We start from the raw sequence: 27,713 nt of genomic DNA on the forward strand, positions 1-27,713 counted from the left end.
TTTTGTTTTTCTGGGAGTTTGAGATGTAGCATTAGGTCATTGATTTGATATCTTTTTGACTTTTTAATATATGCAGTCATGGCTATAAACTTTCCTCATAGGACTGCCTTTGCTGTGTCCCTTAGTTTCTGGTAGGTCATGTTTTCATTTTCATTAACTTCTAGGAACCTTTTTAATTTCCTCTTTTATTTCATCAGTGACCCATTGATCATTGAGCAATGTGTTGTTCAGTTTCCAATTGTTCACATGTTTTTTACTGTTGTTTTCTTGTTGATTTATAGTTTTAATGCATTGTGATCAGACAGAATGCGTGGGATTATTTGTTTTCTTATATTTGCTGAGGCTTGCTTTGTGCCCTAAGATATGATTAATTTGGAGAAGGTTCCGTGAACTTCTGAGAAGAATGTATATTGTGCAGAAGTTGGATGAAATATTCTGTAGACATCAGCTAGGTCCATTTGATCTATGGTGTGATTTAGTTCTAGAATTTCTTTATTGATTTTTTTTGTTTGGATGACCTATCACCTATTGGTGATAGAGGGGTATTAAAGTCTCCCACTACCACTGTGTTAGAGTCTGTATGTGCTGTGAGGTCCTTCAGAATGTGTTTGATGAAATTGGGTGCACTGATGTTGGGTGTATATAGGTCAATAGTTGTTATTTCCTTTTGGTGTATTTCCCCTTTTATTAGTATGGAGTGTCCTTCTTTATCTCATTTGATTGATGTAAGTTTGAAGTGTGCTTTGTCTGAGATAAGTATTGCTACCCCTGCCTGTTTTCAGGGGCCATTGGCTTGGTAGATCTTCTTCCAGCCTTTCACCCTCACCCTGTGCTTGGTTCTGTCGATGAGATGGGTCTCCTGTAGGCAGCAGATTGTTAGATCTTCCTTTTTAACCCAGTTTGCCAAGCTATGTCTTTTGATGGAATTAAGTCCATTAACATTCAGTGTTAGTATTGATAGGTATGTGGTAATTTTTGTCAGTTAGTTGTCTTTGTTGTTTAAGGGTTTGATTGTGTGCAGCTGAATCATTGTTACTCTCTGCTTTCTTGCCTTTTCTTCTCCTGTGGTTTTGTAGTGCCTGCTCTTTCATGGTTTTGTGTGCGTTCATTTTCTGTGTACAGAATTCCTTGAAGAATCTTTTGTAGTGGTGGCTTGATGGTCATATATTGTTTTAGTTTTTGCTTATCATGGAAGACTTTTATTGCTCCATCTATTTTGAATGATAGTTTTGCTGGATAGAGTATCCTAGGGTTGAAGTTATTTTCATTCAGTGCCCAGAATACCTCACTCCATGCCCTTCTTGTTTTTAAGGTTTCCATTGAGAAATCTGCTGTGATTTTCATGGGTTTACCTTTGTATGTTATTTGTTTTTTCTCTCTTATAGCCTTCAATATTCTTTCTGTATTCTCTGTGCTTGTTGTTTTAGTGATAACATGTCGTGGGGTAGTTCTATTTTGGTCAAGTCTGTTAGGTGTCTTGGAGGCTTCCTGTACCTGAATGGGCATAGTTTTCTCTAGATTTGGGAAATTTTCTGTTATTATTTTGTTGAATATATTACAAATTCCTTTTGCTTACACCTGTTCTCCTTCAATGCCCATGATTCTCAAGTTTGGTCTTTTGATGGAGTCAGTAAGTTCTTGCTTATTCCTTTCACAGGTCTTGAGTTGTCTAATAGTTCTTCAGTTTTTCCTTTAGTTTCCATTTCATCTTCAAATTCTGAGATTCTGTCTTCTGCTTGTTCTAGTCTGCTGGAGTGGCCTTCCGTTATGTTTTGTATTTCTGTTTCATTCTTTTTTCTGAGGTTTTCCATGTCATGGGTCACTTCCTCTTTAATATTGTCAATTTTCATCCTTAATTCATTTATCTCTCTATTTATGGTGTTGTTTGTTTCACTTTGGTGTTTATTTAGGGCTCTCATGAGTTCATTTATTTGTTTTTGTGTTTTCTCATATTCTTTATTTTGTTGTCTTGGAATTTCTTTAGTGCCTCCTGCATGTTTTGGTTGACCTTGTCTAGTAACATCTCTATGAAATTCTCATTGGTTACTTACAGGATTTCTTCTTTTAGGGTGTTCTTGTGGGCTTCATTGAGTTCATTGGTGTAATTTATCTTTGTTTTTTTGGAGTCTGGATCTGGGTATCCATTTTCTTCATTTCCCTCTGAATCCAGGACTAATTTATTTTTTGGGGGGAAAATGGTTTCCCTCCCTTTTTCATCTTCCCATCATTCCACTTGGTACTGTTTCTGTCCCTGGTTTATGTGTATTAGCTAACTTACAATAGTAAAACTAACAAAAGGAAGAAAGAAAGAGAGAAATGAAAAAGAAAGAAAAAAACTTAGAACAAAAGAAATCAATAGGGAATAGCGAACAAGACAAACAAACACTTAAAGAAAAGAAAAAAAATATCCCCGGTTCAGGAACAGTAGAATTTCTGTCTTAGTAGTTCTGGTATTACTCCTTTAGCATCCAGTTCCTTTTGTCTGTGTCTCCTAGGCAGGTTTGGAGTTGGCATCTGGCGGTGCTGGAGCCCTCCTGTTTTCTCAGTGTAACGTGGCATGGAGAAGCTTTTTATGGGCTGGAGGTTCAGGGTTTTGGAGTTTTGTTTCTTCCTTTTGGGTTTTTTGTTTGTTTGTTTGTTTGTTTGCCAAATGTGTCTCCAGCAGGAAAGTATTCTGTTTGCTCTGCTGAAGATCTCCCAGGCACGTTTGGAGCTTGGTGGGCAGGCAGGGGCTTGGCTGGCCAGTGGTGGCAGCGTGGAGGTGACAGCCCACCTGTTCTTTCAGTGTATCATGGCATGGAGAAGCCTTCCACAGGCTAGGGGTTAAGTATGCTGAAGTTTCAGCTCTCCCTTGTGCTTTACCTCAGCCAACTGTGTCTCCAGTGTCTCAGCAAGGTCCCTGATTCATGGAGTTCATGCTCTCTGCCTCTGTGTCCTGGTCGCCATTTTGGATACTCACTTTCATGCTTTTCTATAGGAACATAGATAAAACCTTGAGCTTTTCCATTGATTCATGCTTTTCTTAAGAACTGAAACACTGTATTATGTTGTTTATGCTACAACTGAGCCTTTAAGACAGAAACTGAGTAATAAGGATGAGTAGCTGTTCAAGACTTGTCTTTGTTGTCTATTGAAAGTGAATGCCCTTTCCACAATAGCCCAGCACTCTAAGCAACAGAACTAACCAGTCATGGAAGAGAAGCTTAATAGGACAATCTCATCCTATGATATGCTTGGGAAAAAAAGGCAAATCTTGAAGGATAAATGTAGCAGTGTATCTTCTGAAACCAATTTAATTTTTCTTTAAGAAAGTGGAATTTTTCTGGAGATACAATTAGATTTTATTTGGAGGGGAGAGTGTTACTTATAAACTTTTACTCTCATTTTTGATACTTTTTCAGGAATATGTCAATATTAACAAGCCTTCTAACTGTATTTCTTTTATGCAGGTGACCCTGCTGTCTGGGCTGGGCTGATGGCAGCATGTCATGCTGATGTTAAACTGGCTGTAGTTAACAACACTCAGCCAAAAAGGATGGATTTATACTTGGCACTATTATCTGCTGTTTCTGCCTCAAGTATGTTTTCAAAAACATTTTTATATGTGATTTAATTCATGTTACTCAAATGATAAATCAAGAACACAAACAGCTTCAACATACATTGTTAGAAAAATGCATTAATTAAAGAATCCATAGTTGTATAGCTGTGCAGAAATGAGATGGGATACTATATATGTTTCTTTTCCATATTACTTAAAATTCTAATGTATACTTTTAGTTGAAATATTTGTTGTGTAGCAAATGCCTACCTACCTACTTTGAGTCTTGCTTGACGAGTATTTGGAGAATGAGGTGACCTGGAAGGAGTTCTTTACTGAAACCAGCACTAAAATTGACCTGTGATTCTTCTTGGAAATCCTGGCAAGAGTAGCTGTTAATCCAATCAGGTTCATCAGCATTGTTTTGTAAATCATTAAATCTCTTCATTGAAAATTGATCAATATTTAGCTTCATAAATAGATTAGGGTAGGGCTGGGGGGGCCTGGCTCAAGTGAGTTGGGATGATGAATTAACGTTGCTATCATTATTTTGAGTTATTATCTGTTAGGTCAATGAAGAAATAATTATTAATTTAATTATTAGTTATAATATTATAATTAATATCATTAATTATAATATATATACTTTATAATTATATGTATATAATTATATATACATATATTACATGTGTAATATATAGTAATATATTATAGAATATATGTATATAAATATATATAATTATTAACTAAATAATTTTAAATTATTTCTTCTCCAACGCTGTTCTTTTCTTAGTCTGACTTACAAACTTATAAACTGAGTTTGAATAATGCTCTTTATTATTTTCTCTAAATAATTTTGTTTAACCTTTCTTGCAAGGTAAGTCTACTGACAACAAATCCCAATTTTTGAGAAAATCTTTCTCTTTCACATTTGAAGAATAATTCTGCAGGGTACAGAATTCTAGATTGGTATTTTTTCCTGTCTTAAAATTTTAAATCTTTTACTTAATTTTCTTATGTAGTTTTGAAAAGAAGTCAGTTGTAATTCTTACCTTTGTTTCTCCATAAATAAGATTTTCCACACCTGTGGCTTCTTTCAGGAGTTTTGCTTTGTTTTTTATTTTTATTTTTTGGTTTTGTTGTTATTTTAGTTTGGCGTTTATCCTTAATGTTCTGAGCTTCCTGGATCTGTGATTGTATCTTACAACTTTGGGACGTTTTCAGTCATCATTGTTTTAAATATCTTCTATTCTTACTCTTTATCTTCTCCTTCTGGAATTCTTATTACATATACTTATGCCTTTTATAACTGTCTCACACTTACTAGAAATTCCTTTCTGTTACTTTGCTTTTCAGTTTGGGTGGTTTCTACTGAGATACCCTCTAGTTCAGAAATTCATTTCTCAGTTGTTTAGTCCAAATAAGCCCATCTAAGTCCTTCTTCTTTTCTGTTGCAATGTTTTTAGATTCTAGCATTTTTTTTGTTTCTTAGACTTTCACCTCTGTGATTTGCTCCCCTCACATTCCCCCATCTAGAGGTAACCCTAACTTCTGTCAGGAAAAGGGGTGTTCGTGTCTCTGACTGGCTTAGACTGATAAGAGGTGATAATGGGGCCCCTAGACAGTTAGGGAGGGCTTCCTCTGAATTGACAAGATGTGTCTGTCAAGGGGTCTGGTACCAGGAGGAAGTCTTTGGTGTATGTGGCTTCATCTCTGGAGCTTGATTGCCTCCAACTTTGAAAAAAACAAATTGAGGATGCATGGGCCAAAAATCAATAGAAGGAACATGGTGACCAACAGGCCAAGTAAAGGAAGGAACCAGATCAGAGATGGTAACCAAGACTTTCTTTTTTTCCACACCTGTCCTATAACCTAGGCATTTATTATTATTATTATTTTTAGTCTTATGAAGGATCACTTTAATATGACTATCAAAACTGTTTATAGGTTTTAATGTACATGTAGAAGGAAGTGTTAGGCTATAGCACATTCTCCAGTGTCTGAACCTGAGGTTACTCCTGTACTAAGTAGCATTACCATAGCAACAACTCATAATCATTTGGGTAAAACTAACTTGCCTCATGATGGTCTAAATGAGGGGTCCATATGAGTTCAGGAAAAATTCATTGTTAAGTCCAAACTAAAAACACCATAATAAAGCAAAATACAAAAGGGAGTAAATATGCCGGGTGCTGGTGGCTCATGCCTATAATATTAGATACTTAGGAGGCAGAGATCAGGAAGATTGCAGTTTGAAGCCAGCCCAGGCAAATAGTTAGCAAGATCCTATCTCAAAAAAACCCTTCACAAAAAAAGGTCTGGGGGAGTAGCTCAAGGTATAGTCCTTTAGTTCAAGCCCCAGTACCCCCCCCACACACACACAACACACAAAACAAAACAAGACAAACGAGGCACTTTTGTCTGAGGTGCCTTTAAGGGCTTTAATGCCAGATAGTGATCCATGCATAAGAACCCCTTCTTTAAACCTGTAAACTTTGGTTGTTTTTTGAAAGGTCTGGTACAGGTGCCAACAGCTCTCCCCCACTTGTCTCCAAACTGCTTGTCTCTGAGCAGTCCCCTCTGAAGATTTTTTTGATTGGCCATTTTGGTCCTTTATCACCAGGATTAGCCTTTCCCCATATACTCTGTTTTGGTTCCATGTTGGGGCGGAAATAACAAGTAAGTAAGTGCCAATAAGACCCTTTTATCCAAATTTAAGCAAAGAGAGGCTTAAAAGCAGTAGCTCTTACACTGTGGGCTTCCTAATTTAATAATTCACCTTATGTGAGTCTGGTTCTGATGCTTGCTGTATCTCTTCAACCTGTGTCTTTTGCACTTGAAATTTTTTCTTTATAGCCTTGTTATGATGTAAAATTAATTGCTATACTCAGGTGCCAGTGGCTTAGGCCTATAATCCAGCTACTTGGGAGGCTGAGATTGGAAGGATTGTGGTTTGAGGCCAGCTGGGGCATGATACCCATCTTAACCTATAGTTGGGTGTAGTGGCTTATGCCTGTCATCCCAGCTACCTGGAAGGCTGAGATAAGGAGATTGTGGTTCCAGGCCAGCCTGGGCAAAAAAAAGTTTGTGAGACCCCCATCTCAATGGGTAAAATCTGGGCATGGTGGCACACACCTGTCATCACAGCTATGGTAGGAAGCATAAAATAGGAGGATCATGGTCTAAGCTGGCTGAGGCAAAAAATGAGATCCTGTCTCCAAAATAACCAGAGCAAAAAGGGATGGAGGCATGGCTAAAGCTGTAGAGTACCTGACTAGCAAGTGCAAAGTCCTGAGTTCAAACCCCAGTACTGTTTTTGGTAATGTTATGGTAAGGAGGGGCATGGTGCATGTTTTGTAGTTTTATGAGAACTGAGTCTTTCAGTAAACCTGTTTCTCTGCTCTGTGAACATCACAGTGTTTCTCAGTACACTCCACTCTGTTTAGTGGAATGGGCTGGTTAGATTAGGCTTGAGTTGGGTATTTCTTTTCTTCCACATGGAAGCCTTTAGTGTAGGGCTAGTTGTGCTTAGTATGTTTCTGGACTTTCCTTTTGAGTATTTTACCCTGTGCTCTATAAATTACAGATGTTATCCACAGTGGCTGTTCCATACACAAACTGTTCCTAGTCCTCTTCAAACTCTGAAAATTGTTCCACCTCCTCCTTTTGAATAAGGTTCTTTCAAGCCTAAGATAGATTTCTTACACATTTACTGATAGAATTGAGGGGAACCTTTGTAGATAGCTCTCACCTCTCTGGTACCAGCCCTAGATCTCTAGCTGCCTTGACCTTCCTGGTTTTCTCAGTTCATCTCTTCAACTTAGGGAGTTTTCTGGACACCCCTTGAGTTCCCCTTCCCTGAACTGCAAACTATAACTCTTGAAGCAGTAAGCTATGGGTGTTGTAGAGCTTACCTTACTTGTTTTTCCTATCTCAGAGAACATTGTCCTGCACTAGCTGATAATTGATAGAGCAATTGGACAGAAAATCAGTAAAGACAGAATAAAGTCTTGAAAACCACTGTCAGCAAAGTTGACCAAGTTGATACTTACAGAGTACCTCTTTCTCCTAACAACAGCAGAATGTATCCTTCCAGTATACACTGAATATTGCAGTACTAGGAATCTCTCTGTATAGCTATCCTATGTCAAACTAGCAAAAGCACTATGTCTTTCTTGCTATTGTTTATGTCTTCTCTTCTACAAAATTGGAGAAGAGGGCAGAACAGGTTTTGCCTGGAAGAGAGGGGGGTGGGAGTAAGAGGGAGGGGGTGCAGAGGAGAGGGAGGGGGCAGGGGGGAGGAATGGCCCAAAGAATTTATGCACATATGAATAAATTTTTAAAAAGTTAAAAAAATTGTATTATGGACTATAAAAAGAGGTCTCAGTAAATTTAAAATGATTCAGATTATATAAAGTATACCTTAATTAGAAATAAACAACAGAAGACCAACAGAAAAAGTTTCAAATATTTGGAAATCAACATAATTCTAAATAACCCAGATCAAAGAAAAAGTCAAAAAAGAAAATTTAAAAATATTTTTAAATGAATGAAAATGGAACACAATATCAAAATTATGCAATATTCTTAAAGCACTGCTTAGAGGGAAATTTATAGCTTTAAATGTCTACATTAGAAAAAAAGAAAAGTTTCCCTCAAATCAGTAACCTCAGCTTCTACTTTGAATATCTAGAAAAATAAAAAGGAAATTAAATTCAAAGTAAGCAAAAGAAAGGAAATAACAAAGATAAAGAAGAAATCTATGAAATCAGACAGAATATCTATGAAACCAACTGGTTCTTTGAAAAGATGAATAAAATAATAAACCTCTAGGCAGATGAATCAGGTAAAAAGAAGAGTACCAGGAAGAAAGTATATCACTACAGCTATTTACTGATTAATATGATTCTTATAGGCAACTGTTTATGCCATGAAATTTGACAACTTAGAGAAAATGAACAAGTTCCTTAAAAGACACAAGGCTTGCTGAAGAAAAAGTAAATTGAGCTGCTATATATCTGTTAAAGACATTGAATTGATAATTAAAACTCTTACAAAGGAAACCGAAAGACCAGATGGCTTCACTGATGAATTTAAGAAAGAAATAATACCAGTTCTATACAAATTCTTTCAGAAAATCTAGAGATGGTAACTCTTTTTAACATCTTTTTTTTTCTTTTTATTTATTTTTTATTTTAAATTTTTTTTAATTTTAATTTTTTTTATTCATATGTGCATACAATGCCTGGGTAATTTCTCCCCCCTGCCCCCACCCCCTCCCTTACCACCCACTCCACCCCCTCCCTCTCCCCCCCACCCCTTGATACCCTGCAGAAACTATTTTTTTAACATCTTCTGTGAATCCAACATTACTCTAATACCAAAACCAAATAGACGGTACAAGAAGACTATAGAACACCATCACTCATGAAGATAGATGGAGGAATTAATAGCAAAACTTTATCAATTCAAACCTAACAGTACATAAAAATGATAATTCATCATGATCAAGTGGGGTTTGCCCTAGGCATTAAAAAATGAGTGAATTTGCCATATTAAAATAAACATCTGTGAAAGATGCCAAAGAAATTATACTGTATGATTCCATTTGTATGATATGATAGAAAGCACAAACTGTCCTACTAATTAGAAGTTGCTTGGGGATGGGGGGGGAGGGTGACTGAGTGAGTTGGAAACAAGTGATTACAGAGGATTGGGGGGAACTTTTGATAATGATGACTGAGTTTATTACCTGATTGTGATGATGATTTACTAATGTATAATCATGTCAAAACTCTTGAAATTGTGTAACTTGAATACATGCAGTTTATTTTACTTTTCAGTTATTTTGCAATAAATTGTGAAATATGTTCAGTGAATACATTGTTACTATAGATAGTGGGTTTTGTTGTAGATCCTAAAGTATAAGAGGTCTAACATTATTTAGCTTTAAATACTTTTACCATGAAATTTTTCAGAATCCTTCTGATAGCAAGTCTATGGTATTCTATTGTTATGTTAAAGTTTTAAGATATATATATGCAGGATCTGGACAGGTAGTACATGCCTATAATTTCAAAAGATCACAAGTTTGAAGCCAGCCTGGGCTATATAGCAAGACCCTGTCTCAAAAGAAAAAAATACATATATGATAAGTCTAATTTTAATACTTTTTAGCAACTTGTTATTCACCTGAGACTACAATATTATAAGTTGCAGAAGAAAGTAACATTGACATTTTTTGTTTACAGTTAAGGACAAAAAATTTCTTGAAAATTACAACCAATGTCTTGAAAAGTGGTCTTTTTCACAAGCGGTCACTGGTCTAATAGACACAGGAAGAATAGCTGAGGCTGAATCTCTATGCACAAAGGTATTGTTAATAGAATTATGCACTGAAATTCATGGATTTTTATCTTACCTAAAAATAACCAGAAAAATGGAGTGTGTGTTTTTTAAAGAGTATGTAGTAGTAGTGGTGATGATTATGACTGTAACCACATTCACTGATTACTTGCTACAAGTCAGTCACTGCATTTAGCATTGTGTATTTGAGTTTCACTACAGTCCTGTGGTGTAGGTATTTATTATTATCACAATTTTTACAACTGAGAAAAATAAGGTTTTAAAAGGGTGAGTATTTTGCACAGGAGTTTACAGCTAGCTAGAAGTGGATAGAGTTGCAAAATTTGTCTGACTCTAGGACTCAATAGATTTTTTTATCTTGGTTTGTACATGCTAGGATTATGGAGATCTGTGTTGTAGGCTCTGTGAGTAAATTCTTAGTATCTTGCCTAGCACATAGTAGTGACTGAATGAATGTTTATTAAGTGAATGAATCCATTTCATAAACTACTCAGAAGTAATTAAAAGTTAACAAGAGTTTTAAATACGGCTTTTCCTGTAAACTTTATGTTTCATAAATGCTCACTGCGGACATTGCATTGTCTTCTTAAATTTTTTTTTGTTTTTAGAAAGAGTATTATACATTTTACAGTGAGAAAAATGGACTTTTGAAGATCCCTTTGGTCACTGAGTTCTCTGTAAAACAGAATAAACACATTGTCTCTTTCACATAAACAGTTCCATCTGAGATAAGTTCAGTACAGGCTGTTATATCCTGGGTATTTACTAAGCATAAATTAACAGTTGCCACGTGCTCTCTGATAGAATAAGGAATGCTTTGCGAACCCTCTCTTGTCCCTTTATTGTTCCAGTTTCTTACTTGGAAGACTATACCCTGTAAAGAAGTATAAATATTGTATGTTAATTGAGGAAATATAAATTTGACTCTGGGAAACATTACACCACTATTTTCCATTAAAAAATAGATGAATTTGAGGCTGGCAGAGTGGGTCAAGTGGGTAGAGCACATGCCTAGCAAGTGTGAGGCTCTGAGTTCAAATCTCAGTACTGCCAAAAAAATGAATTTAGAAAGAATTGGCATCTCAAAAACATTGAATCTTCTGATCCATGAATTTGGTATTATGTTTCCAATTATTTGAATATTTCAGCAGTATTTTATATGTGTTAGTATATGGATTTACACGTACTTTATTAAACTTACAACTCCATAATATTGGCCATTATTTTAATGTTTAATTTTTTGTTCTTGGATATAGTTACTGTTGATTTATAAGTGTTGTGTTGACCTTGCATCCTGAAAACATGCTGAGCTCAACTGTTTGTTCTAGTAGCTATTTTTGGTATTTCCTAAGCCTTTTCTATGTACATGATCAGGTGGGCAAATAAAAACAGCCTAATTCCAGAGAGACATATTCCATATGTGGAATATATATACATATATACATGTGTGCATTTATGTATGCATCTATGTGCTTTCGAGTATAAATAATAATTTAGGGGAATGGAAACATTTCTTTCCTAATGTTGGATAAGTCTGTACCTGGAAGAAAGACATGCACATGCAGTGAAATCCTTGATAGAAGTTGAGAAAGAAAAAGAAATTTTACCCCTTTCCTTCATATATAGCATAGCTTGTTCCAGTAGCATAATGGTACCACACGCTTTTGTAGGTTTTCTTAGTTCAGCTATTTACATTTTGAACCTGTGTTTTTCAGGATATCACCTGAGAAAGGGGCATATTATATAAATACGAATAAGTGACTTAGATACCATAATAATAGCATTACTCATTTTAAGGATTATTTAAAAGTAGAGTTTGATATTCCCAAGCTATTCAGTCTTTTGTTTGCTTAGCTTTTATAGTTTCTTACTCTACAAAGAAAAGATTAAATTAGGAAAAATTTTTCCCTGACGTGAGGCATAGCTTAATTGCCTTTTACTTTTATCATTTATGAGCCTTTTTGATGTATTTCTATTTGGGATTTAATTTTTAGAATTTAAAAAATCACCCTGATCAGCCAGCTGTTATCTTACTTTTGAGACAAGTTCAGTGTAAATCACTCCTGGAGTCACAAAAGCCACTGCCAGATGCTATACTTGAAGAACTGAAAAAAACAGTAATGTCCAATTCAACCTCTGTTCCAGCTTGGCAGGTAAGTTCTCTCCTTTCTTACATGAGTCCTGAAGTAAAATGTTCCATAATACTAGTTTGAGGTCATTGGGATACCACAAAGTGTTTATAAACTCAGCCTTTACAGGCATGTTCTTTGCAAGTAACCCACATCCAAGATTTTAACAGATATTTAAGTAAGAATTTGTAAGATTGATGCTTACATTAATAGGTTATCTACTCTTTTGGCTGACCTTGGTTATCCACAATGGTAAGTACACAATGATTACTATGCCTTTTATTCTTGTTGATAGTAAAGTACAAAGAAGCACATAGTCATTTTATTCAATTTGTTATGTTTCTTTCTGTGCCCCAGAAAAAGTGTCAAAGAGACTTTTTGGTACAGATTTCATAAAAGCTGATTTTACTGCAATTCATTCTTCAGTCTTTCTTTATGTCATCTATTTGATACTCATGCTTTATAAAATTAAAGAGATTATCTAAAGGCATAAAATGGTTGGATTATACAAACTGAGCCTCCACTTTATTCTAATCCTCAAAGAAGGATGGTGATTGTATTCCCTCTTTTAGAGTTAAGTTTGCATACGAGATATTGGTGACCATATTCCTAATCAAGGGGAAATCCCCTTGTCAGACAAAAAGAGTAAATTATATAGTGAGTAAACTCTCAAGAGTTTGTATATGTGTACATTTATGTGTTTTCTTTTATGTTATATGATTCATAAAGGATAAAAATGCCACTCATTGAATTTTTATGTGTGTATACTTGTGTACCTGTTGCCTATATCAAGAATACAGAACATTTCCCACAACCTTACCACCTCCTTATGCACCTCAGTTGATTCCCTAACCTCTAAAAAGTGACTTCACTCAACATTATGTCTGTGTGATTCATTTTGTTGTTTCATGTGGCCATAATTTTTCATCTTATTTTAGAAATATACTATAATATATACCCTTTTACTGTTGATGGATACTTGGGCTGCTCCAGGCTTGGGTTATTTGAATAATGTTGCTGTGACCGTCCTTGGGCATCTGTCTGGTGGCCTGTAGTGTACATGTATGTGTTTCTTAGTGGATCTTGCTGAAAAGTTTGGTTGTATGTAGCCATGTACATCCTTGCCAGCAGTGTAGGAGCACTCCAGTTACTGATAGTGCTAGAGTATTGGTTTTTCTCCTGTTTTGGTGGATTCATACATAATAGGGCTTTGTTTGTTTGTTTGTATTGGGGGGGATTTTCTTTTTTTGGTGGTACCAAGGTTTAAACTCAGAGCTCTCTACTTGGTAGGCAGATGCTCTATTGACTCTAGCCCTTTTTACTCTGGTTCTTTTGGAGGTATGGTTTCACTGTGCCCCAGCAGCTCTGGATGGCCATCTTCCTTTTTTATAATTCCCCTGTCACTGCAGTGACAAGCAGGTATAACCATGCCCAGCTTTTTGTTGAGATGAAGTTTCATGAATTTTTTTTACCAGGGCTAGTCTGAAATTATGATCATTCCTGCCTCAGCCTTCTGCATAGGTTGGGATGACAGGTGTGCGCTACTGTGCCTGGCTTTTGGTTAATATGGGTTCTCCCTAACTTTTTGCCTGGACTTGCCTCATACTGAGATCATATCTCAGCTCTCAAACAGCTGGATTACAGGCATCAGCCTCCTGTGCCTGGCTAGTAATAGTGTATTTTGATGGTTTCAACTTATATTTATCTGATAGCTAATGATGTTGAGCAATTTCTCATATGCATTGATCCTTTAAATATTCTGTTTGAAGTACCTTTGTATAACTTTTAGTAGGCTTTTCATTTTATCTGATTCATGGCATAAATGAATTATTTATGATAAATTATAGGAATTCATATTTTCTGTATACAAGCACATTTTTAGATATTTGTATTGCCCAAATATTCTGTTTATGACTTGCCTTACCATTCTCTCAAGGTTATTTTTTATGAAGATTTCTTCATTTCAGTGGTATGGTTTTATCATGTTTATTTATTTAATTTTTTTTGTTCATTTATTCACATGTGCATACATTGTTTGGGTCATTTCTCCACCCTGCCCCCCTCCCCCACCCTTCCCCCACCTCCCACTTCATTTCCAGGCAGGTCCTGTTCTTCCCTTATCTCTAATTTTGTTGAAGAGAAGACATAAGCATAATAAGGAAGACAAAGCGTTTTTGCTAGTTGAGTTAAGGATAGCTATTCAGAGAAATTCCTATTCAGAGAGATTCCTACTATTGCTTTCATGTACCCATGTGTTACGACCCATGTTGATTCAGCTCTAACTCACCTTTACATTGGTTCCTGATCCCCTGCTCATGATAACCGCTGTCATTTTAGGGTTTCTGTATTAGTTCCTCTGCAGTGGGGACATCAAATGCTTTCGTGTTTTGGTTTTTCTACCTATTCCTATATAATTTTAAATGGGAATGCCTTATTGAGGTGTTCTGTTTAGGAAATATTTGGTTACCCGTTTTCATGAAAATTTTAAATGTTTTGTTTTAGAGTTTTTATTGCTTTACATTTCACATTTAGGTCTGCAGTTCATCCTCGATTTACTTTGTGAATGTGTCCACAGTCAGGATTCATTTTTTTCCTGATGGATATCAAACTGACCAAGTACTGTTATTTAAAAAGACTGTCAGTCCCCACTGAATTGCGGTGTTGCTTCATGAATCAGCCCACTGTGTGTGAGTCTTTAGGACTTCCTACTTATTTCCGTTGATCTGTTTGTTCATTCTTGCTTATCACCTCATACTCGATGTGCACTAACATTATCAAGTCCAACTCTTTTGCTCACCTTCAAGTTTGTCTTGGTCATTTTGATCTTCTGTATTTCCATATAAATTGTTAATTTCTATATATACATACAAAAACCCTGCTGAGATCTTATGTGAGATTATATAAAATCTAGAGTTTAATTTGGGGGAAAATTGAAACTTAATACTACTGAATTTTTCTATCCATGAATGTCATCTGTTCCTCACTTTAATTAAGTTTTAATTTCTTTCAGCAGTATTTTATGATTTGTAATCTAAAGATTGTTTACATTAAATTTATTTCTAGATCTTTGGCACTTGGGGGTTCATTTTAAGTTTTTCTTTTTCTTTTCCCTCTTTTTGTGATATATTGTCTCCAAACACTTAGAAATGCAGCTAATTTTTATATAGTGAATTTCTAGCAAATTTATTAATTATTTGGAACGGTTTTAGATTAAGTATGGTGTTTGCTGTATAATTTCCACTGATTTTTTTTATCTGATTATGGAAGCTCTCTATTCTGAATTTGTTGAAAGGTTTGTTTTTATAATGAATGGATCTTGAATTTTATCAAATTCTTTTTGACATTTATTAGAATCATCTATTTTTCATTCTGTTAATGAGGTAGATTACCTTGGTTTCCAAATGTTAAGACAACTTTGCATTCGTTAAGCCTCATGTGGTCATGATGTATTATTTTTAAATGTCGTTTTGCCAGTATCTTGTTTAGATTTTTATACCTATAGTCATGAGATAAATTGGCTTATAATTTTTCATTCCTATAAAGTCTTTGTTAAATGTTAGTATCTGTGTTCTTCTTTCTTCTTTTTTTCTGAAAGAGTTTATATAAGAGTGCATCATTTATTTCTCAGCTATTTGGAAGGGCTCGCCATTTAATCCAAAATGGCTGGGAGTTTTGTTTATGTAAATGCTTTTAATTATAGACTAGATTCCTTTAATATATATAGGCCTATTAAGATTTCATGTTTCTTTAGCATTGGAGATTTGCAAAGAATTCTTCCAGTGCATCTCAATTTCAAATTCAGATTTCAATGTTTATAAGATATGTAATGATTTTCCCTTTCTCACTATTATATTAGTAGTTTATATTTTCTCATTTTTTTCTTGGTAATTTTAGCTATTTTATTATTCTTTTAAAAAAACAGTTTCCTGTTGATTTTCTTTATTATGCTTTCTCTACATTGCTAGTTACTTATCTCTTTTTTCCTTTGCTTTGGTTTCTTTGTATTTAATTTGTTAACCACTTCTTCTCCAGCTCCTCCAGCCTCCTGAGAGAGAATTTTCTATTATTCTAGTATAAGCTCCCCATAATCATTTCAAAATATTTTCTAATTTCTATTGGGATTTCTTTGACTTGTTTCGTATATGAAGCATGTTGCAAATTTCTAATATGGGAGATTTTCTAGGGTTTTTTTGGCAATACTAAATTTTGAATTCACGTAAAGCAAGTGGTCTACCACTTGAGCCACACCTAAGCCCCTTTTGCTTTACTTGTTTTTCGCATTGACTCTTGTGTTTTTGCCTGACCCAGTCTCATACCACCATCCTACCTACATGTCTTGTGTAGCTGGGATTACAGCTGTGAACCACCATGCCCAAATAACTTGTTGAGGTGGAGGGGGGGGTCTTATTAACTTTTTGCCTTGGCTGGCCTTAAACTGTGATCCTCCAATTCTCTGTCTCCTGAGTAGCTAGGTATGAGCCATCTTGCACAGACTAGATGTTTTTCTCTACCAGTTTCAAATATAATTCTACTTAATCAGAATACACTTTGTATGATTTCATTCCTTTGAAATTTGTTGAGATTTGTTTTATGATCCAATAAATGGTCAGATTTGGTAAATGTTGCTTGTGCATATGCAATGAATTTGTATTCTGCAGTTATTGATTGTAGTGTTCTAAAACATGATATAAACCAAGTTTGCCATTAATCAAATAAAAATTCAACTTCATCAAAGTTTACTGAATTTTTTGGGAACTAAACTAAAATCCTCTGCAATCCTTCTCCCTTTCTGTTCATTAGTGGCTGGCACAGGTCTATCAGTCCCAAGGAATGATGGGTGCTGCAGAGATGTGTTACAGGAAGAGTCTACAAGTGGCATCCCAGCAGGGCAGTTGGAGCGGGAAGCTCTCAAGTCTGCTGAAATTAGCACTGCTTGCATTGGAAGTGTGCATGGTAAGATGATGTTGTATTTATGATCATGAAAACCTTATTCTTTTTATCTTCCATCTTTTTTAATATGAAAGTCTTTCCCAGAATGTTATTCCATGGAACAGAAGTACTGGGGCCTCTTAGTAGGCTTTCTGTTTTGGGCTTTCTGTTTATGTTTTACACTACATAAGAGTAGTGTAAATCTGTAGACTTCCACAGAACATCTTAACTATTTGGGGGAGAAAACTAAGAATTTAATTTTTAAAGTTGAATTATAGCAGAATATACATTTTGTTTCTTGGTGATTTAAATTAGAATGAAAGTATGCTACTCATCTGAAACAAAGATGCCAATATTTAATATGCTAGGTTTTTCTTAATTCTATTGGACATTCTATAGGAGGAATTTCTGGTGACTTGACATCCTAGCTTTTGATACCAGTTTATGTGTACTAATCTGAAAATCTTACATGCTTGTGGAGAAAATTCTTCAAGATGCACGTTTAAATGGGAGTGAAGCCAAGCTGCTGAGCGATGTATATGATATAATCCTATTTGAGTGTCAGTACATTTGGAATGTGTATTTCAGAATGTGTGTCTCTGGATGTATCACGTGTGTTTGAGCACACACACTTACAAGTGTATAGAAAGATACATTAGAAATGCGATGGCAATTACTTGGATAATAATAGAACTAGGATTTTTAAGGGAAGATAGAGGAACATTTTTCATAACTTTTGATTGTGTTTTTGTCATATTCATACTACTTCTGTAATTGCAAGATAAACTGTCATTCTATTCTGTTTTGTATGGTTAGAAGAGATTGTCTTAGACAGGCCTGAAATAATTCTTGCCTTAGAAATGCATACAGTTGCAATTTATTTACTCCAGGTATTTTGACAAAGAAACACAGCAGTTAGGAGATTCTTTGAGCTTTGTTGCTGTTACTATAAGTACATGGGTCTCTGTTTTGTCACTCCTTACTTCTTTGCTTTACCACTTCCTCGTAGCTAGGCGGTCCCCAATAAATAATTTTTGAATGAGTGAACAAATAATAATGTCAGGATAGAAGTTATTTGGGTGGAAAGAAATAGTGGTGATAGTAATTGTAGATCATGCAACATTTTGGGGGAGGGTGTCACATATTTCTATTTTACAAAGGTCTTTAAGACCCGGAACCTGGTGAGCTGTGGAAGCCACACACAATGTCTTAATATATTCTTGAATATGTGACCCACAGAAGTAGGTACTTATAAATATTATTTTTAATGCTAGAAAACGAAATCTGATCTTGAGTAAAACAAATTAGTAATAGTTATAATCATAGTAAACACATATGGCACTTAGTTTGTGCTAGACACAGACTAGGTTAAGTGTTTTATACATTACCTTATTTAACAGTCACAATAACCCGATTTTACAGATGGGGAAACTAGCTTGTAGTTTAGTAATACCACTACCACTACACCACTGCACCACTGCCACCACAAAAGTCTTTTTTCCAAGAGCCTGCACTCTGGTTCTGCCAATTACTATCTACGAAAACCTTCAACTAGTTAAACTGATAGAGCCTTTTTTCCTTTTTTCTTAGATACTAACAGAGATAATAATACTTTGCCTTTTTGTAGGATTATTGTACATATCCAAATGAAGTAACTTTTTCAAATATCTTTATAAACTTTAAAGCATTAACCAAATTTACCCTCTTTTTAAAAGATTTGACCCCAATAATTCCTCTAAGGAATAAAGTTGATACCATATATCTATAGTAAACAGCTGACAGTGTGCAGAGGATGGCTATAGTACAATTAGATGTTTATGAGAGACTGTTGTATGTGTGATAATATATGAACAGGATATTAAACTGAAAGGTTAGTGAAGATATCAGATTCCAAAGTGAACTATCAGAATAAGATGCAGATAGATTAACCTGTAAGGAAGCTATAAAAGTATCAGGAGTGGAACGGAGGAAGATTGGTGAAGAATTTTCTTTGACAGGGTATTGCCTCCCCAACACTCCCCTGTCCGGGGACATTCCCACAGACATACATGTGAGAAGGGCTGCTTGCAGAGAGAGGGAGGCTTTTATGTGTGTTCTTTTGAGGACCTGTAGGCACACGTCTAGGAGCATAGGGACGGGTAACTGGCATGTTTCACATGGTGTGACTCTATGGTTTTTATATGAAGAGGAAGAGAGTGCTAAAGTTTTAGGAAGTCACTTCAGGGAGAACTCTCTCCCTGATGGGTGAGTCCCAAGGTGGACAGGACTCTGCTTGTGTACAGGGGGATGGGAGCAAAGGAGAGCTGCAGCAGATGGGATCAGTAGCACACTTAAAGTTTGTTAGGGTTGCAAATGAGTGATGCCAAGAAGGAGGGGACTGGTATAAGAGTTCACTTACTGTCTGGGAGACCTGCTTGAGGGGTTATAAGATCTCAGCAAAAAAGGAAGTTAGAGGATTCCATGTTGATAGAGGGTAGAGAGTAAGTAGAATAGAACACATATGTTCCCCAACTTAGGATGGTTCAACCTAATGATTTTTTTTTTTTACTTCAGTGGTACAAGAGCTGTATGTATTATTCTGTAAAAACTGTACTTCAAGGGGCCAGGTATGGTGGGTTATGCCTTCATTCCCAGCTATGCAGGAGGCAGAGATTGGAGGGGTTGTGGTCTAAGGCTGGATCAGGCAGAAGCATGAGAATCTATCTAAAAACAAACTAAAGCAAGTACAACTGGGCAAAAAGGGAGAGTGGCTCAAGTTGTAGCATGTTTGCCTAGCAAGTGCAAGGCCCTGAGTTCAGTTCTCAGTACTGCCCAAAAAAAAAAAAAAAAGGAAAAAACTCTGTTTCACATTTTACATTTTGATCTTTTCCTGTACCAGAGGTGCAATGTAATACTCTCTTGACTCTGGGCAACAACAGCAAGACATAGCTCTCATTCAGCCATATGATCATGAAGGTAAACAACCAATTCTCCGCAGTATGGTATGTTGCTAAACTATAATGTTTGGTAGGTTAAGTGTGTTAAATGCCTTAACACACCTAACCTACCTACCTATGTTAATGACTTAACGATATTTTTGACTTATAGTGGGTTTATTGAACATAGTCTCATCATAAATCAAGAAGCATCTGTACATTTGCCCAAGTTAATGGAGCTTCAGAGGAGGTGGGGCTGGCTTTATGGGCATGTGTTTCATGCCTCACATGGGGCTCTACACTTGGTTTAATGCTCTGCAGTCATCATCTTGAGATTCTTAATAATGTTTTAACAAAGGGTCCTCCTCTTTTATTTTGTCCTGAGTCCTGTAGGTTGTGTTGTCATACCTGCAGGTGAACAACTACCTGTGAAATTGGGGGTTTCTGATAAAGCCAATATGAGAAAAAGAACCTTCAATGTCTGTCAGGCCTGGAGAGATTAACACCATCTTACAGTGGTATCAATGAAACACAAACTTCTGAAATTTCGGTAGGGACCTGAAACCACAATTAGTAGGAAGAGATGGGGGGTGTTGGGAAGAGCAGCAAACCATCCACTGCTGCCTGTACCACATCTACACCTGGGAGTTAAGGTGATTGGGGAGAGGGGTGCAAATGTTACTATGTGTGTAAAGATTGAAATGTTGAAAAGTATAGCACATTTTAGTTGAGATGTGTTTGTGAATGAATGTGAGAGAAGTGATTATATGAATCATGAGGCCTTTTATAATTTATATTCACCGACAGAGGAAAAAGTCTCCTGCAAAAAGTAAATTTTAAAGACATGGGGGAGAGAAAAGTAAAAGTGCATCCTGATCACATTGTTTAGTATATTTTGTATTCATTAAGCTGCTTCTTCCTTAATTATACAAATTACTACTGCCTACATTGCACTCAGAGAATATTGCCTTAACATTTTTTTTCTTACAATTTAATATTTGAAATGGACTATGTATTGGTGCATTATATTGGCTTTAATAAATTCTTATAATAACAATCCTTTATTAAAACCTAAGATGGGCTATGTATTGATGCATTATATTGGCTTTATTAAAATTTGTATTCTGGATACCTGTAATTAGGAGATCTGGGATGCAATCTGAGGTTTTTAGTGCATTTTTTTCTTTCTTGGGTTAGTTACCACTTAATTTTCAGTTACTGTTTCTTGGAAAATACTTAAATATGTTATTTTTCAATTCATGCATATTATAAAGGTTGTTGACAGCTCAAGTAATGTACATAAACAGTTCTCCTGTAAGGTGAAATATTTTAAGATTTTCCATATTAATAACTGATGTAATTTTTCCCCTCTGATCTGCTTTTTACTTTGTATGTAAAATGTTTTCTTTTGGTGATTGGGCATGGTGGGGCATGTTTGTGGTGCTCAGGAGGTAGAGATAGGAGGATTGTGGTTTGATGCCAGCCTAAGCAAAAGCACAAAACCCTATCTAAAAAACAAACTATAGCAAAAGGACTTGGAGCATAACTCAAGTGGTAGAATGCTTGAGCAAGGCTTTGAATTCAATCCCCAGTACTGGGTGGGGAAAAGTTCCTTTTCAGGTATTTTTGAAAAGTGGAACTTTATCACTATTACAGAATTAGTTGGGTTAAATTGAGTTTTAGATGTTTGGTAGACCAAAGGCTTACTAGCTAATAGATTTTTATGTGGTGTAAAAATACCACAAATATTTTAGTGTTTTAAAATAGGACATTTTTTTTTCTTTTCTGGCAATACTGGGGGCCTCACTCTTGAGCCACACCCCAAGCCCCTTTTTGTTTTTTGTTATTTTTAGAGTAGGGTCTCACATTTTTTCCCAGGGCTGGCCTCAGATTGCAGTCCTCCTAACTGTACCTCCCATATAGCTGGAAGCAGAGACATGCACTGCCACACATGGCTTGTTGGTTGAGATTGGGGGCTTGCTAACTTTTGCCTAGGCTGGCCTTGAACTGTGATCCTCTTAATCTCCACCTCCCATATAGCTGGGATTACAGATATGGCCACTGTACCCAGCCTAGAATGGAACCTCCTTTTTGATATCTTCCTTTATCTCAGTTCTGTCCTGTTTTTTAGCTCTTTAGGAGCAGGGATCAGATCTTAAGTCACTTTTTTTAGTAATTATAACCCTTGTAACATTTATATGGTGATTTAAACAGTAGGGGCTCAATTAATGGGAGTGGAATTACATAGTTTTAACATAACTGTGTCAGAATCTTTTTTGAATTAATATTTATCTTTTATTTTTACAGGCTAATATTTCCAGTGATCACTGGCCAGCCTTGGTTCAAGAGGCTACAACGGAGGCCTCGAAACTTTGCTTTTGTCCACTGGCAGTCCTTTTACAAGCTTTGTTACAATTCAACTGCAAAATGGGGGCAAGGTATGAAGAATCTTTGTCCATGTTTTACTTGGAAATGCTGCTTCACTTTAAAGCCTAGGAAACAATAAAGGAAGGATTTACAGTGGGCTTATTAAAAACTAGTTTAACAAGCTTTGAGGTAGTTCTTACATCTCTACTTTAAAAGGGCTGGTTTTACTAATCTAGTAAAGGAGAAAGTAACATTTCATAATTGTTTAGCAAAAAAGTTGATACATAGATATGAGAGGTCTAGCATGATGCTGTTTCGAGTGAAGAAGTCCTTGGTGTTTTTGTTCTTTGCTATTTTAGGATGAGTCGGCAATGTGTTGTGAATTCTAGTAACAGACAAAGCCAGTAAGACCCAAGTTCAAATTCACATTAACAGAAGTTCTTGTTAATATAATAGACTAGAAAAAATATCAAATATTGAAAAGAAGCATTACAACTAATATGCTCAGATTAAAATGCTCAGATTAGACTGCTCAGATTAAAAAATCTAACAATACTTTTATTGGAGGTTGGGAATAGGGTCAAAATAAATGTGAAGAAAATTACGTATAAATGAAACAGATAAGAGTGCTTTAAAAATTCTTAAAATAGCATCCAGTTCTAATTACAAAGAAACTCTGAAACTATAACTTAGAAACTGACATTACAGGAACATAAGAAGTCTTATAGAGATAGAGCTTAATACACATAAATATGTACCCCAAAAAAATCACAAAATAGGGATAAAGGAAGAAGTAGGACCCTGTGACTAATCAGAAATTCTGCACTATTTGTTAACATTTATTTATTTTTGGCCTTTTTTTTGTGTGAACAGTTTCACCAAAAAATGTTTTAGTTTCTAAACTTTCTAATGAACTCTTTCTGCTGGTGTACATCGTGAGCGATTTAGAGAGCTGTAGCTCCCTTTCCCCTGTAATCTTGTTTACACATCCCATAATGTTTATCACTTCCAAAAATCAGCCCAATTAAACATGCAGTCTAAGAAAAAGTAGTGTGTTTACTGTGTGACCACTGTGCAGAAGCTTCTGTAAGACAAGTTCTTTACTTCCTGCTTCAAAGCAATTGCTACTTATAAGATCCTTCTATTTAGAAAATCTGACGTTACTACTGTTTATGTTGTTTCTACTAGTACAGTAATTTTGAGTCATAAACATTAGAAAATTAGAAAAAAAATTAGAACATAACTGTAAATCATATTGTACACATCCATGAAAATAGACTCTGGAAGCCTGATTTTGTATACTTGGCATTTAGAAGTTAAATACTTCTTGTTCCAGTGCATGGTTGTATTACTGGTTGACTGATTGCTTAGTTGTTTGGTGGATTGGTTTTCTGTCTGTTTTCAAAAATTAGAGGTCAAATACCCAGAATTGCTCATAAAATAGAAATCTTCTTCCCATTCTATTTGGAATGAGACATAATTTGCTTATCTGCATAGAAATAATAACAGCAACCTGCCTAACAAAGTTGTGAATATTAAATATGACCACACGTGTAAAACACTTAGCATAGTACCTATGGATAATAAACATATAGCAAACATTAACCATTATTATTACCTTTATTATTATCTCAATAAAAAAATTACATAGTAATCAGGTGACATATGTACAAATGAATGAGCAAGATGATGTATGTGTGAAACTAGTATGTAAAATATCTCCCATTGATTTACATGCTTTGAACTAAATTTAAACATCTTTCTACCAGAGAGACACGGCGGCTCTTGGAGAGAGTGGTGTATCAGCCTGGGTATCCCAAATCTATTGCATCAACTGCACGTTGGTACCTACTGAGACACCTATATGCCAAAAATGACTTTGAACTCATTGATGTAAGTTTTATTTAAAATATTTAAATATTTTAAATAAATATTTAAATAAATAAATATTTAAATATTTTATAATATTTATTTTATAAATATTTCATCTTGGACCTAAGGATTTTAGAGGAGTTAGTTACTCCCCTTTATGATTGTAGTTTTAAAAAGTGAGCCTCAGTATCCTTTGGCCAACAAAATACTACGTGACTACTGTTGTATCTATTTAAAGTAGAGCAATGATTATGCACATGGCTTGAAGATTAAAGAGGTTTTTTAAAAAAAACATGGGTTATTCCCCACCCCACCCCATGAGTTTGTTTTCGCCATGTTTTGTTTTTTTTCCACCATGGGTTTGTTATAAAATTCCTATTTTCATATGAAAAGCTAGGGTTCTTTGACATGAAAAGGGCTGTTAAAGCTCTGTTTAAAAATAGGTTAGTGAAAATTCAACCTGTACATGTATAAGAAGCTATACTAAGTTGTCTTTGAGTATAACCATTTCAATCAAATCTAGAATCTAAACTAATAGCAAGTCTTGGATAGAAGACATTGATATTTAGCCTTAGAATCATGATCAGTTGTGAAGTGTGTTCTCAGTAATTGGATATTAACCAGAGTTGGGAAGTTTTATTATCTTAATTTCTGCAGTGAAATGTAGCAGATTCATGCTGTCCTTTTCAACGCATCTTATAAACTTAAGTCTTAAGTGAAAGAGGAGTAAAATTTTAGGGAGCTGGTCTAATTGGCTTTATCTGTAAACTAATATGAACATGGCAAATTTAAAAGTCATTCATCAGATCTCAGGCTTAAAGAGCTGAGAGGTGCTGATTTAAGCCCTTATCTAGTGAAAGTTATAGGTCGTTCACCATGAATCTGTTACATTTCTGAACATGCTGAGAATGGGAGGCCTAACTCCTCTTTTCCAGATTATCTTTTCAAGAATGTTTGTAAAGTGAATAACCTTGGGAGACAGGTGATGTCTTCCTCCAGAGCAAAGTGTAGGCATTATGTAACCATAAAGTATGTGTTATAAAAGACTTGAGCCTCCTAAGTTCAGGGTTCCTGTCACGCAATACAACCCACTAGAAAAGTGGAAAGCTATATGTGTTCATCCACATCACCCCTGTGAAAGGCGCAGAGTACAAGAGCAATAGATGCCAATATGTTGATGCTCATGCCACTTGCTGCACCCTTAGTAATGAAGACATTTGTCTGGCTCAGAAGTCCCGTGTCTTGTCTCTTCTGGCAGCATCATGAAATTATTGGTGGGTTTGTCTCATTACCTTGCAAATAGAGCAAAATCTCAGACCCTTCCCTGTGCTTGACAGTGAACAACCAAAAACTATTTTAATAATTAAATTATGAGCTGGAATTGAATCTTCTAGTTTGTAGAATTTACATAACCATAAAAAGATTCTTGATAAAGCCTAAAACCTAGAGGTTAGATCTTAAACTGTGCCTTTCAGTGGGAAAAATGTCATTTGAACAGTTTTATACAGAAAGTATTTTGGATAAAGATTTAGAGGTGACAGGAATCTAAACAAAACCTTTAATTTTATACAGGAATAACAATTGTAACATTGTAACAATCAAAATAAATTATGTTACCTTTGGTTGAGCAATTTATTTGAGTAAAAGTGACTGAAAGATTGCATGTGATCACTTTTTCTTCTGTAGTTGATGTTGCTTTTTCAAAGCTGCCACTCTTTAGAATCCAAATGTAAATATTATTAGTAAACAAAATCCTAATGTTACATATTTGATTTCCCACAGGTGTTGGTAAAGAATGCTGAAACTCACAGAGATAGAAGAGCATTGGAACTGAATCAGAAATTGTCCTCACAATAATGTTTTGTCTTGTAGTAATAAAGCAAAGAAAAAGCTGTAAGAATGCAACAGTGAATCAAGAGTGTTCCTGAAGCAACATATTTTAAACTATGTTTACTGTCATCCGTTCTTTCCTTTTGTTGGTCTGAAGAAGTTTATGTTCTTGTGTTATGGATGTAATTTCCCCATTAATTCTTAATCTCATTTTAACCTGGAAACATGCGATTAGAAAGTCCACGTGAAAAAGAGAATTGTGATCTCTTTATTTGCTCAGCAGTTATTTGTGAGCCATTACTGTTTTCATCTTGCATGGTACATAACAGGGTATCTGTTTGGGGGTTATCTCTTATAATAAAGACTTTATAGCCATTTTCTATATAACATGAAAAAGCATAATTTTCATTTGTTAAAAATCAAAGACTTAATTTCTCCTACGAATTCTGATGTTCTGTAAAGCAACACATCATGAAACCCCTATAACCTGTTTTACTAGTGTTTCATCTCAGATTTTTCTTAAGAAGCATAATGAGTATGTTTCTGAGTCTTTGACTGCTAGTGGCTATGTTTATATAATTCAGAATACTCAGTTGTGTGGCTACATTTAAAAACATTAATGAAAAAATTTGGAAAAATAATGCTGATAATATTTAATTGTTCATGCAGTTCCCTCAATTATGATTCTGAAATAAAAGTGTCTTATTTTCTTTATAGTGTCAATATGAGACATAATTTCTAAGTTTCAAATCTTAAAACTTGAAAGCAGTTACCTATTTTTAAAGCTGTCTATATATTTAAAGAAACTATGTTGCTTACAATTGTGGTTTTACAAATATTTTCAGATATAAACATATTTATATATATGCATAATTTATGTATGTGGTTTTCTAATCCAGCAGCTTCTTAGTGTTGCTTTGTGAGATAGTATGAATTGATAAAAAACCTCTATAATTAAATTATGCTTCAGAGGTTAATCTATTAAACTGAACTGTAATCTGGTATTTCCCACATTTGGGTGAACATTATAATTATTTAGAGCTCTGCAATCAGAAGCTTTCAAGGTGGGAGAGCCTAGGACTCTGACCTGCCTGAGAAATTCTAATGTTCGTTCAGATTTGTGAACCACTGGGTTAACCCAATGATGAGTCTTCCCTTTACTTCTTTCCTTAAGAAAATTAAGCATAAGTCATTTTCTTCCCTTTTCTTCCTTATCCTATTCTCCTAGCTCTTAAACTAATTCAGTGCTTTTAGAGCCTTGCCCACTGTCAGCAGAGATGCAATACAGATGGCTGCCTGTGCCCATGTCCTTGTTTCTTCAGGAAAATACTTCAGCCTTTTCAACCTAACTGGAGTGGCTCCATCTGCTTACATGCTTTGGGTACAATTCTTGTCTTCCATGTCCTTTCTGGGATGTCACTTGCTTCACAAGGTTACTTCAACATGTAGTGTGGTCTTGGTTGGCCTTTCCTCTAGGCCCATAATCACTTGACAAATTCTGGCTTCCAGGAACCCAAGACCTGGGTTTTCTAGAAAGGATTGGAAAAATACCTTAGTTAATACCATCTCAGGTAATTCTTTTTTGTATTTATGTGCACATATTTTTTTCTTTTGTTTTTTGCTTTCTCTTCAAATTGCTGCCCAGTTAAGTGTGAACCTCGTCATTCCTAATCATGTCATTTGTGCCAAACTTAGGCTAAGTGTTCCTAATATTGTCATTTAATACTAGTGCTTAAAACAAACGCATGCTTAAAACAAAGAAAA

The 27,713-nt window shown here is 35.3% G+C and overlaps 1 protein-coding gene across 6 annotated transcripts in view; it reads left to right on the plus strand.

Moving 5' to 3' along the window:
- The window catches only part of Skic3 (SKI3 subunit of superkiller complex), a 154,434-nt gene extending 127,762 nt beyond the window's left edge, over positions 1 to 26,672 (plus strand). For all 6 annotated transcript variants that reach the window (XM_074077057.1, XM_074077060.1, XM_074077059.1 and 3 more), the window contains 7 exons: positions 3,450 to 3,578; positions 9,793 to 9,914; positions 11,902 to 12,060; positions 16,837 to 16,989; positions 22,188 to 22,318; positions 24,017 to 24,140; positions 25,902 to 26,672. In XM_074077057.1, the coding sequence (XP_073933158.1) occupies positions 3,450 to 3,578; positions 9,793 to 9,914; positions 11,902 to 12,060; positions 16,837 to 16,989; positions 22,188 to 22,318; positions 24,017 to 24,140; positions 25,902 to 25,976 (893 nt within the window). In that variant the 3' untranslated portion in view covers positions 25,977 to 26,672. The remainder of the gene's footprint in view (positions 1 to 3,449; positions 3,579 to 9,792; positions 9,915 to 11,901; positions 12,061 to 16,836; positions 16,990 to 22,187; positions 22,319 to 24,016; positions 24,141 to 25,901) is intronic.
- The last annotated feature ends 1,041 nt before the right edge of the window (positions 26,673 to 27,713 follow it).

Source organism: Castor canadensis, chromosome 6 (genome assembly GCF_047511655.1).
Source record: "Castor canadensis chromosome 6, mCasCan1.hap1v2, whole genome shotgun sequence".
Classification (NCBI taxonomy): Eukaryota; Metazoa; Chordata; class Mammalia; order Rodentia; family Castoridae; genus Castor; species Castor canadensis.